Source organism: Topomyia yanbarensis, chromosome 2 (assembly GCF_030247195.1).
Source record: "Topomyia yanbarensis strain Yona2022 chromosome 2, ASM3024719v1, whole genome shotgun sequence".
Taxonomy (NCBI): domain Eukaryota; kingdom Metazoa; phylum Arthropoda; class Insecta; order Diptera; family Culicidae; genus Topomyia; species Topomyia yanbarensis.
The window spans coordinates 375,355,827-375,368,430 of record NC_080671.1 but is presented as its reverse complement, the minus strand read 5'-3'; the positions used below and the strand labels follow the sequence as shown (position 1 = coordinate 375,368,430).

The window sequence follows — 12,604 nt, the reverse complement described above, 5'->3', positions numbered from 1 at the left end:
TTGTGCGGGCTAACTAAGTAAGTGTTGTTCGGCTCGAAGCTGCCTTACTCGACACCACTTTGCGGCTAACTGACCGGGTGAGTGGGTGTGTGTGTATGCATGCAATCCTGAAATGTTTTTCCACTCAAAGCCTTCTGTTTGACCCAAGCTCTAGCAGGAGTGTTTGGTTTGTCGGAAGGAACTGGGGAGGTGGAGAGTTATTATTACAATGGATAGCGGCAGGCCTTGCTTTACCAGTCGGGTAATTTGTGCAGAATGGAAACATGATGGAAATTAGCAACCTAAACACAGTAATTGAAGCCACTTGGGCGCTGGTGAGAAAAACAAAACAATAACTGATAGTGTTTTTATTAAATGTTTTTCGTATGGTGGAAGTGCAAACAGATGGCGTCTTCAGAGAGGGTTCACTTGTTTACGGAAACCCCAATAAATTGCTTTTCGGTCTCACCACATTCGTACATATGATGGGATTAGGTCAGTCGATTCTGGCTACAATGAAAAATCATTGCTCATCAAAGGACTGTCTTATAATTTATTCTGTATGGTTGCTCTTTGCTGACTTTTTAATAAATTGTTCTGTAATCTGAACAATAATAAACCAAGTTGCAATGGGGTGCACAGCAATAGGCACAATACACGTAAAGCGGGCCCTACACGGAACAGATATAGTATCAATAAAAATATTGCGAAGGCTTCTTCACTACCTCAATACTGTTTGAATTCTACAGAATGACTATTTTCAAGATGGTCTAATGCCGTCAATATATTGATCCATATTTGATTTATTGTCAATATTTCTGATCATGTAGGATACTGATAGGGCATAATGGCATATTAGTCATAATCTAGGATTTGGTATTTACAAAACTTAGAAAAAAGGTGGATTTTCAAGTACTTCCTTTTTTTATGCGGATTTTTAAAGTCATGCGAATTTTTGCAGTTCTGAAAATGTGGTGTTAGTAACACAAACCTTGAGTGATTGTATGTGCATAACGGGTCTTTTCAGTTGCATAAGCTGTTGCCTCACTTCCACTGTTGTACACGGAAAAAAATGTGTTCATAAATTCATGATTTCCAGAACTGAACGATTTACGAAAACTGTGACCAAGTTCCTGAAATTATGAATAATAAACCTTGTATTCATGCGACTAAAAACCGCCCTAAATATATACCTGGCGTTACATTAGAATGTTTGGTTAACCCGTTGTTGTTTCCTGGACATGTTTAGATTTTGTTGTGATGCTTGTTCGTGATTTGGGAATACACAGTCGACAATCCATCGTTGTTCGTGATTTCAAGAGCTCATTCGCGATTCTTGTGAATTCTCATGACATTAGGGAGATTAAAGTTCATGATTTCAAGATCTTTGTCGCGATGTTCGTAATTTCAATTCACGTTATCGTGATATTTTAGTCAAGAGTAGAGCGATTCATGTTCATGATTTCAGGATTTTTGTCACGATTTTAAATATTTTTGTCACGGGTTGTGTGATTTGTGTTCATTATTTCAGGATTTTAGTCGAAATTTTTGTAACTTTTGTTCATGTTATCGTGATATTTTAATCATGAATAGAGAAATTCACGTTCATGATTTCAGAATATTAGTTCCGATTTTAGACATTTTTGTCACTAATTGTGTGATTTGTGTTCATGATTTCAGGATCTTTGTCACGATTTTCATAGTTTCTATTCATGTTATCATGATATTATATTTTAGAGCTTACTTTTAAAGAGTAATGTAACTAATGTTCATGATATAAGCAGCTTTATCATGGTATTCGTAAATTTTCTTCGCCTTATCGTGATCTATTATTTTTTGGTTACTAACGGTTTTTTACTAGGAATATCGTGACAATATGAACTGGATCATTAAAATAAGACTTATTTTTTATTCAGTGCGTTTATTTGATAGGCACAAATGCGTTAGCTTGACGGTGTTAGATTCTTTTGTTTTTGTGTTTTGGATATCTTAAAACTTGGAGATTACAATGCTGAAATATTTTTTTTATAAAAGAGGAAAATTTTTACAGCTATTTTGAAACTAGAAATTCAATGCTATATACAGCAGTAGGATACAATATGTTGTTTAAATTTTTTTGTAACTATCTTGAAACCAGCAATCCAGTGTAATATACAAAAGACTGAACATAAGTTTTTTTTACCAAAAATTTTACAGCTATTTTAAAACTAAGAATTCAGTTTGATATGTGAGAAGGGGAACATTTTTTTATGAGAAATTTAACAACAATCTTAAAACTGGGAATAGAAATTTCGTTTTCTGTCCGGACATCGCAATGAACCTTATCAAATGAATAACGATGTTCGAGGTACTAACAGTTTTTTTTATATCGTTTATATACTGCTCGTGCTTATTACTGGTTGCTAGTAAATGGGTATTTCATGAAAAAGTGCAAGGAACAAAAATGATTCCCAGAATAATACTTCAAATTTTGTGAAAGAGTTCACGTAAAAATTTCATTACCATGTTGCATAATATTGTAAATGTTTAGGGATATATTCTAAATATCACAAGCACGCAAATAGATACAAGATAGATCGTAAATCATGTACTAGGAATCATGAATCAGTTCACGAATACATGAATTATATTCTATGATTTCGTAGTTTTTCACGAAAACGAATGATAAGTTGTAATTATTATATTAGATATCATGAACCAGGTCACGAATACATGAATAATATTTCATGATTTCGTGAACTATTTCACGAGCACGGATATTGGGTCGTGACTAATATGTTAGGCATCATGAACCAGCTCACGAATACATGAATAATATTTCATGATTTCGTGAACTATTTCGCGAGCACGGATATTGGATCGTAACTAATGTATTAGGAATCATGAACCATTTGACGAATACATGAATAATATTTTATGATTTCGTGAACTATTTCACGAAAACGAATGGTAAGTTGTGACTATTATACTAGGTATCATGAACCGGTTCACGAATACATGAATAATATTTCATGATTTCGTGAACTATTTCACGGGTACGGATATTGGATCGTAACTAATAAATTAGGGATAATGAACAAGTTCACGAATACATGAATAGTATTTGATGATTTTGTGACCCATTTCACGAGCACAAATATTGGGTCCGTGACTAATATATTAGGGATCATCAATTAGTTCACGAGGATTGAATAGATTCATGAAGAAAATTCCGACTTTCGTGAAGCAGTTCACGAAAAAATGGTCAGAATAGTTTGATTTTGTGTACTAAAGTTCCTGTATCTAGGAAAAAATCACGAGTCAAACTTGTTTTTATGAATAATGTTCATAAAATTGTGAACTTGTTCGCGTACTGAGAATCGAATTAGAAATAAATTGGCGGAAACCGTGACTGAAGATCACAAAATCAAAACAAATATTTCCACTAATGAAAGCTTTATGCGGGCGTTACTGAAGGGAAATTGAACATAATTATGAAAGCCATGATTTTTGTTCATGGTCCTGTTTTCGTAACGTACAAACGTGATTGGTCCAGAATTCATGGCATTTTATTCATGATTTTGTGAACAATTTTTTCCGTGTAGAAGCGACCGGGTGCTAGTTGGCGATGTATTTAAATCTTGGATTTTAGTAGGTCGTGCAAAATAAATCTAACATAATTGGCTCAAAACAGCCAGCGGGTAATTTTATCATCGAGGCTGTCCTTAAGTAACAGCCAATTATTTAGGAAAATGTCCAACGGAAAATAGACGGACAAAGAATTATCGAAGTGGAGAAAGAAAAATGGCGAAAGTTCACCTTTTTAGTGAACCTACTGAGAAAAGATATACCCGAAGTCCGAATTCTTCGAAGGTAGGGTCCAGCGATTAGTCGTAAGTCTTCATAACGAGTGTTCAATAAAAAATGAGAATGATTTCAATACCTTTCTGTAATTTAAGTGAAGAGCGTAATTTTTTTTCTCTCAAAGAAAATGTCTCTCTGGACTCCCTAGAAATGGGTGGCATGTTTCTTTTCGGGTGCTGTCAGTTCAATCGAAGAATGCGTTGAAACAGCAAGCACTCCGCGAGCGTTTTGTACGGTTTTACGAAACGGTTGGTCATAGTAGAAAAATGTTAACGATAGACCACTTTCGAGACGACCAAAGAAAGGAACCCGAAAAACTTGCCCCAGTGCCGTCCCAATGAGGATTTTTTCGGCTCCCAGTGCCCTAGTGTACAAAAATAATTGGCGAGCCGCGGATTCGAAGCAGTTGACCACCAGGATTCGGAATTATATCCGGAAGATGGACGTCAGTGCCGTGCAGCGCTCTTGTGAGAGCATCGCGACTAAGTTCAGTCGTACGCCTGATCAGGGCCCTTTTCCAATATTCATTGACGTTTTTTGAAGAATAAACATTATGTTTTTAATAAAAAATACTGAATCCGCTGAATTTTTTTTTGTTTTTAACTACATGACTGAAAAAATTCCCATTAGTTATTGAACACCCGTTAGGTACCCTATGGTTTACAAATCAAGCCGAATTCATGAAATTCCCCTGCATACCATATTTTTGACATCTTATCAAATCGTCATACATGTTGCTCTTGTTAAGGCTGTTTTCTTCACACATATTTTTCGATGACGGCAGTTTTCATTAACGCGATTTTTTAGATTCGCGCGATTTTCAATTACGCGACCTGTATCCCCCGCGTAAAAACCTTAAGTGTACTATACTAAATTCCGATGTTTGCATATAATTGCATATTCACCAAAAAACTACAAGGGACAGCCCTATGGGGTTGTACGAATTGCAGACGTAGGATTGCAATAAAGTGAAATATTTCATTTCTTATTACATTTGGATTAATAATTAATCAAACATATTTCTTTCGTTCTTCATGAATCAAACCGTCTGGCTCATCATCAAAACCGAACTAATATCTGGATCTGCTTTATAATTTTATTTTGCCGTTACTGTAATTTTCCTAAAGTACACATATAAACGTAGCGAACGCAGTGGTCCTAATCATATATCGAAGCAAAACATATACAAGAATCGAAAATAATTTTATAGATGGACTTAGATGCGTTTTTGCAAAGTTTTCGTCTCCTTAGCCTGTCATGGAGATGGCAACACAATAGCGAAATCTGAGCTTTCGTTGCGAAAGCTTTCGCTTCGCGCAACGAAAGCTCAGATTTCTGTCATACACGCAACACTTGGATATACCTACACATTCGCCTCAAACAATAAACCCAAGCGAACGGTATACCGTGCTTGAATCAAAAAGCTGTGCCATTACATCGTATCAGTACACGAATAAAAGATACGCACCAAGCAAATTCAGTCAACGCTGGTGATGATGGGTGGAGCGAAAGAGACAACTAGTACCACGACGCTATGTTAACCGTGTTTGCACAGGGGGTTCACTCTACAAGCAATTTTGTTCACGTGTTTTATATGAATTAATGCTTTCGAGATAGTACATGAAATGTGTGCTTGAAACGAGCACAACACAGGAGAAAGCATTGTTTTTGATCGGACAAGCTCAGTCGCCTGTTGAACTGCATTGCGTAGCGCACCTCCACAGCCAGTGTAGCGGACTTATCAGTCTGCTACACTGGCTGTGGAAGTACAGCGCAGTGCTCTGTTCTACCTGCCGTTCAACAGGCAACTGAGGTTGTCCGACCAAATCTGTTCTTTAAATAGTCCATGATGATGTCATTCATAGAAGCGTTGCGCGTTAGGTGCATAAATCTGTCGTGCCAGACTAGGGAAGCGCAGCCTTCTGTGTGCAAATGCGTGGTATTTTGATTATGTTAGACATTATTTAAATTTTTAATGCCATGATATCAAAAATCTTTGGGTTTATATATTGGAATCTATTCATAGAAGTATTTCTGAACGATATGGGCAAAAATATTGAAAATTTACCGTGAGATGGCTGAATTATAAGCGTTTAAAATTGGACCACTTTTCGTTATATACCATTTTTGTTGAATTTACAAAGTGCACCCCCATATCGAAAACAAAGACGTAGTCCTACGTCAAAACTGATTTCAATACAATCTTTTAAAAGCACCTAAATTTTTTTTGATTCCTCAGACTTCACTTCGGTTATGTCTCGGACATTACCCACACATCTCTTACTGAGATTATTCGTGAAACAAGAATGATGAGCAGTTGGAATTCCCACACCATTTCCGTTCGACTGTATACCACCGTTGCACATTATCATTGGTGAAAGTAGTATCACCCATATTCACACATGATCACAAGAAAGTGGTAAACATCAATTGAATTATTAATGAAAGAAACACGGATGAATGGTGATAAATAACACTCTCTCTCACACACGCTTTTAACCACCACACAAGATCAGAATGGAGGCTGTCGTAATACCAACAAAGTGTTTCCTACCGTTCGGTTAGTACCTACACAGTGGCACTACATCAATCAAGCCGAATGATGTGCCTGTTTACACTTATCACCCATCGTACACCAGTTAAAAAGTACCAGTCATTGAAATATCCCGAAAGCGAATGCAAGACCCACTGGGAATCCCAGGACAAACGGGATCTCTACGGCCGATAGAAAAAGCGAAGCTCATTCGCGGGCAGTGTATTATTTTGGAACGTATATTATGCTGACCCGGTGATGATGCTGTCTGGTCGATCAAAAGCACAGCCGGGCCAATTAAAAGTTTAAACCTAACCTGATCGGCCCGGGTTGCGTACTCAACACATGGATACTCTGCCAGTTCCTCCAAATTTCGCCCGGTTGTCGTAGGCATCAACGCGTTCGTTGGCGGGTGGCTTACGGCTTTGTCGCGGAAACTGTTTACCCGTCAGTCGAAAGTCCGTACAGTTTGCGGTTGGACGCGTGTGTGGTTCTCGGAAGTACATTCCTAGTGAATCATAGCATTTATCCGGTGCAACTAATTATTTTAATCAAAATGATACACACAGCGGCACATGTTGTGGTGCTAGTATTTACCATCACTGCTGTTGTCGCAGTTTCGTGCGATACTGAATGTGAGTTGCGTAGTTATTTGTAATTCAAAGTTTTAATTACTTCGGCAAAATTGATTGTGGGCAGCTGCCGGGGAGTGGCGAACTTTGGCGTGTAGTGTAAATTAACTTGATGGTGTTGACAGAATGTGTTCCAGTGCGAAACGATATCTCGAAAATTATGATGTGTGACAAGCAGGATTATAGGTTTATGTTTGTTATTTGACTATACAGAGAATATATTAAAAACAGTTTCCGAGTGCAATTACAGGAAGGTTTGGTTTGGGAAGGGGGTGTGAAATGGTGTCCGTTTTTTAAACTTCCTCGCTATAATTATATGCGGTTCAGTTTTTTGACACTTGACGAACCACTTCTCGATGCACCGAACGTAAAAAATATATGGATTGTATTACAATGGAATAATTCATGATTTGTTATCAAACAGGGCGCCCTGGAGTGTCATTAAGAATAAATCTTGAACACATGTACGACTGCATATTCTCGCGGGTGGATTTGTTTCTGTAATATGCATTTTTTCGCTGATCGATTACGGTTATTAATTTGATAAGTAGTTATTTTCAGAATATAATATTAATTGCGAATTTATTATTTTGATGGGAAAATATTGTACCATTATTCGCTACATCACAAATATGATAAAATAAATAATTATTTGTGTATGAATATATACAATGTAAATGCATGTTGACGAACTGATATGAATAAAAAATTGCCCAAGCTTTATGCTTTATGATTGAAATAGCATTTCCGATCCATTGATTTTTTACGTATGACTACGTCTTTGTTTTCGACATGGAGGTGCACTTTACAAATTAAACAAAAACCAGACTTTCAGAGGGGTTTAAAACCCCTATAATTCAATTTTAACAAGAACGTACTCAGCCATAGGACCCTCACCCCGAAACCAAGAAAAAAAACCGATTTAAACCACCTAGCAGTGAGATGAGACATTTCTTACACATTTCACTATTGGATTAGTTTGCAGAACTCACGAGAAGTGGGCACCCAACTAGAGGTCGGATGAAAACAGTTTCTAGTCTTGCACGAATAAAATCTCGAATAAACTGAATAAATTATAGAAATCAACAAAACGACCGAAATAAAAAAGTAAAGCAAAAAATGAAATAATAGGTTTTTAAATTCATGAAATGAGTAGAAAAAATAATGTAAACCAAAATTATAGCATACACGAATCAAATTAGATTAGGTTATTAAATAAAAATTAAGATTATATTTTGAAATAGTTATAAGATTAATAGAATAAATTGACTCATACTAACAAATTGAATGAAATAAAACGAATAACTGAACATGAAATGCATAAAATTAAAGATATGAATCAAATGAATAAAATGAATAAAATGAATAAAATGAATAAAATGAATAAAATGAATAAAATGAATCAAATGAATCAAATGAATCAAATGAATCAAATGAATCAAATGAATCAAATGAATCAAATGAATCAAATGAATCAAATGAATCAAATGAATCAAATGAATCAAATGAATCAAATGAATCAAATGAATCAAATGAATCAAATGAATCAAATGAATCAAATGAATCAAATGAATCAAATGAATCAAATGAATCAAATGAATCAAATGAATCAAATGAATCAAATGAATCAAATGAATCAAATGAATCAAATGAATCAAATGAATCAAATGAATCAAATGAATCAAATGAATCAAATGAATCAAATGAATCAAATGAATCAAATGAATCAAATGAATCAAATGAATCAAATGAATCAAATGAATCAAATGAATCAAATGAATCAAATGAATCAAATGAATCAAATGAATCAAATGAATCAAATGAATCAAATGAATCAAATGAATCAAATGAATCAAATGAATCAAATGAATCAAATGAATCAAATGAATCAAATGAATCAAATGAATCAAATGAATCAAATGAATCAAATGAATCAAATGAATCAAATGAATCAAATGAATCAAATGAATCAAATGAATCAAATGAATCAAATGAATCAAATGAATCAAATGAATCAAATGAATCAAATGAATCAAATGAATCAAATGAATCAAATGAATCAAATGAATCAAATGAATCAAATGAATCAAATGAATCAAATGAATCAAATGAATCAAATGAATCAAATGAATCAAATGAATCAAATGAATCAAATGAATCAAATGAATTAAATGAATCAAATGAATTAAATGAATCAAATGAATCAAATGAATCAAATGAATCAAATGAATCAAATGAATCAAATGAATCAAATGAATCTAATGCATCAAATGAATCAAATGAATTAAATTAATCAATTTAATGCAATGAATGCGGTGAATACAACGAATCAAATGAATGTAATGCATCAAATGAATATATAAATGGAATGAACAAATAAATAATACATAAATAATAAATTGAATGAATAAATAAAACAAACGAATGAAATAAACAAAATATACTGAATTGATAAAAAGAAGAAAATGAGCAAAATGCATTGATTGAAATGAAAAATTAAACGATGTTACAAGGTTAAATTAATAGAAAATTAATAGTAAAAAATAAATTGCGTCAAATAAATTAATTGGATGAAATGAATAAAACTGAAAACAGATTTGTAAAATGATGAACTGAGACTGAATCCAAAGAATGAAACGAATGAAATAAAAAAAATGAACGCTGATCAACAAAATGAATAAAAAGAAGCTCAATGAAATAATTAATTTTAAAGTTAAAAAAACATTTTTGAATAAAGAAAATGAATAAATCGTATTGTACGAATTTGAGAACTATTGCATCAGAAAGTTTTGAAATGTTTTTGAAAATCCAATCTTCTGAGAAAAGGCTAATTAATATACAATGGACTTTCGAGGGCTTCCGTTTTTTTGTTTTAGTCTTCGTTTTCATGCTTTTTACTTGACGGCGTCGTTTTAAGATTATCTGGTGTTTTTACTTTATTGAAGGACCCTAATTAGTCATCAGGAACCTGGAACATTCAATTTGCTTTGGAATTCGAAGTTTAATTTTTGTTCACATATTCCCGAAATTTTTTTTGTGCTGGTCCAGTATTTTAACGCGCTATTGAATATAGTAAGTGAGGCAAGGTCACATGTGCTTTCAAGCCCCTTGAACAGAAAGCGACAGAGGGAGAATTCGATTCGTGAATGAGACAAGTAGATATTTCAAAGTTTCCATTTGCAGTAAAATAAATAGTGTGAAGTGTCTAGGCTATGTTGATAGCATAAAATGCTATCATTTGATTATAATGCAGTTTCTCCGTCAGTCTCCAGTCATCCTTAAAACTTGCATATAGTTACGTTCGGAATTCTCGTTCAGGCAATATAGATAAATAAGTCCTATACAAACCAATATTGTGAAAAAGAAATGGTTCAAACTATCAGGATGGTAAAAATGTAGTCAGATCAACTCTCTGTCCAATGCATATTCTCTAATTGTAATCCTCGCTAATTTACTTGTACAATATGGAAAACTGAATTATCCAATGCCTTTCTACTAATTGTGACTGCCATTGGAACATCAATTGAAGAGTATTCAGTATAGAGATATGGACGATGATAAGTTAGAAGACATATTGTACTTGCATCACGCATCAAGGGTGGGGACTTTGGGAGACTTCTTTTCCCGGATCTAATTCGTGGATATTTTTGGTCTTTGGTCCGTAATTTTTCATGAAAGCTCATACCAATACAACGAACGTGCATTTTCAATAATATCATCACACAAGAGGAGTTCTAAGTTTTCACATGATATATTTGAGCATATGTTTCATTCAAAGTTCAATAGAGATACGAAGAGTTTAAATATCGCACGTGGAATGTCTCTTTTGAAAATTTTCATCGTCAAACATTTATATTACCCAGTTAAGCGGAATATTTTTCAGAGATAGTCACGAACTTCCTTTATTATAGTGTATATAGTGAATAGAACTGAATTAAACTTGAGTTGATGTAGTTTCCGATTGTCACCTGTCTACCTATAGTGCAACGTTTCGAAGGGATACCTCTTTCATCTTGAGGGTGTGAACATTTTAAAATAGTTATAGTTTTCCCATAATGCAGGGATGTATTATTAAACTTTTTTCCGCGAGTGGCTGGCTCTCTGTTACACTAGAATGCAAAAATCTAATTATAGGGTAACAGTACACAAAAAAATGGTTTTGTTTTCTCAAACCTTCTTAACATAATTTACAACTACCAGTATGGGTTCAGACAGGGCTGCAGCACTTTAATTGCAATGACCGAACTAATTGACTCCATCATTAGTCAAATTGATAGCAAAAGAATTGTTGGTGCCCTTTTTCTGGACCTAAAAAAAGCATTCGATACTCTAGATCACTCAATCCTGCTTAAGAAGTTAGAATGCTATGGTATCAGGGAATTAGCAAATCATATTATTCGTAGCTATCTGTCGTATAGGAACCAATTCGTGTCTATTGGAGACTCGTGTAGCTCATATAGACCAATAGAAATAGGAGTGCCCCAAGGCAGTAATATTGGGCCACTGTTATTTTTATTGTATATCAATGACCTAGGTAGACTCGGGTTAAAAGGGACTCCTGGTCTTTTCGCGGATGACACAGCGTTGTTCTACCCGAACAACAACTGCCTGGATATTGTACGCGACATTGAATCGGATTTAAAAACACTAACGACGTATTTCAACGAAAACCTTTTTTCCTTGAACCTATCAAAAACTAAATATATGCTGTTTCGTTCATCTAGAAGAGCTATAGGCGTGCATCCAGACCCAAGAATGGGACAGTCTGTAATTCAGGAAACTAACTGCTTCAAATATTTAGGACTTCACTTAGACCCCACACTATCCTGGATTGAGCATATAACATCTATAGAGAGAAAAGTTGCAGCGTTATGTGGGGCTATGCGTAAAGTATGCTCTTTTGTTCCCCAGCATGTACTTCTAAAATTTTATTATGCGCACATCCAGTCATTGCTGAACTACCTTGTATCTGTGTGGGGCCGTGCCAGTATCTCGAATCTGAAAAAGCTACAAACGCTTCAAAACAGATGTCTTAAAATTATTTATAAAAAACCATTTATGTACCCTACTATTTTGTTATACAATAATAATGCCCATAACATTTTACCTTTGCTTGGGTTGACTAACTACCAAACAATAATATACGTCCACAATGCTTTGCATAATACTATTGCTCATAATAATCTAGAATTCACAACAAGTATTCGAGCTCACAGCACTAGACAAGCCAATCATTTATTATACTCCAGAGTATCCACGAACCTTGGTCAAAGACGCATTTCTTTCATCGGACCTAAGTTATTCAATCAGCTTCCTACTGATTTAAAGCAAATAACATGTCGCACTCGTTTCCAAGCAAAATTGAAACTAATTTTAAAAAATAAAATAGGAGAATTTTTAATATAAACTTCGTTCACCACCAATCGAGCTTATTCCTTTAGCTATAATTGGTTAACATTTTTTTTAATAAAAACAATTGATAAATGCATTTTTTCTAGCAATAAGTAAAAAATAAATTTAAATTATTATGAGCTTCCTGCAAAGCTACGATGGGACCCTTAAAAGGATTCTTTTCCGCTGGGTACTCGCCGTAGCTTCTTGTCAAATTTTGTGTTTT

General features: G+C 34.5%; 1 protein-coding gene across 1 annotated transcript in view; it reads left to right on the top strand.

Annotated features, from left to right (window-relative positions):
• Positions 1 to 6,494: 6,494 nt before the first annotated feature.
• LOC131680766 (transmembrane protease serine 9-like) overlaps positions 6,495 to 12,604 on the top strand; it is a 30,222-nt gene continuing 24,112 nt past the window's right edge. The window contains exon 1 of the mRNA XM_058961476.1: positions 6,495 to 6,990. Coding sequence (XP_058817459.1) covers positions 6,912 to 6,990 — 79 coding nt within the window. The 5' untranslated portion in view covers positions 6,495 to 6,911. The remainder of the gene's footprint in view (positions 6,991 to 12,604) is intronic.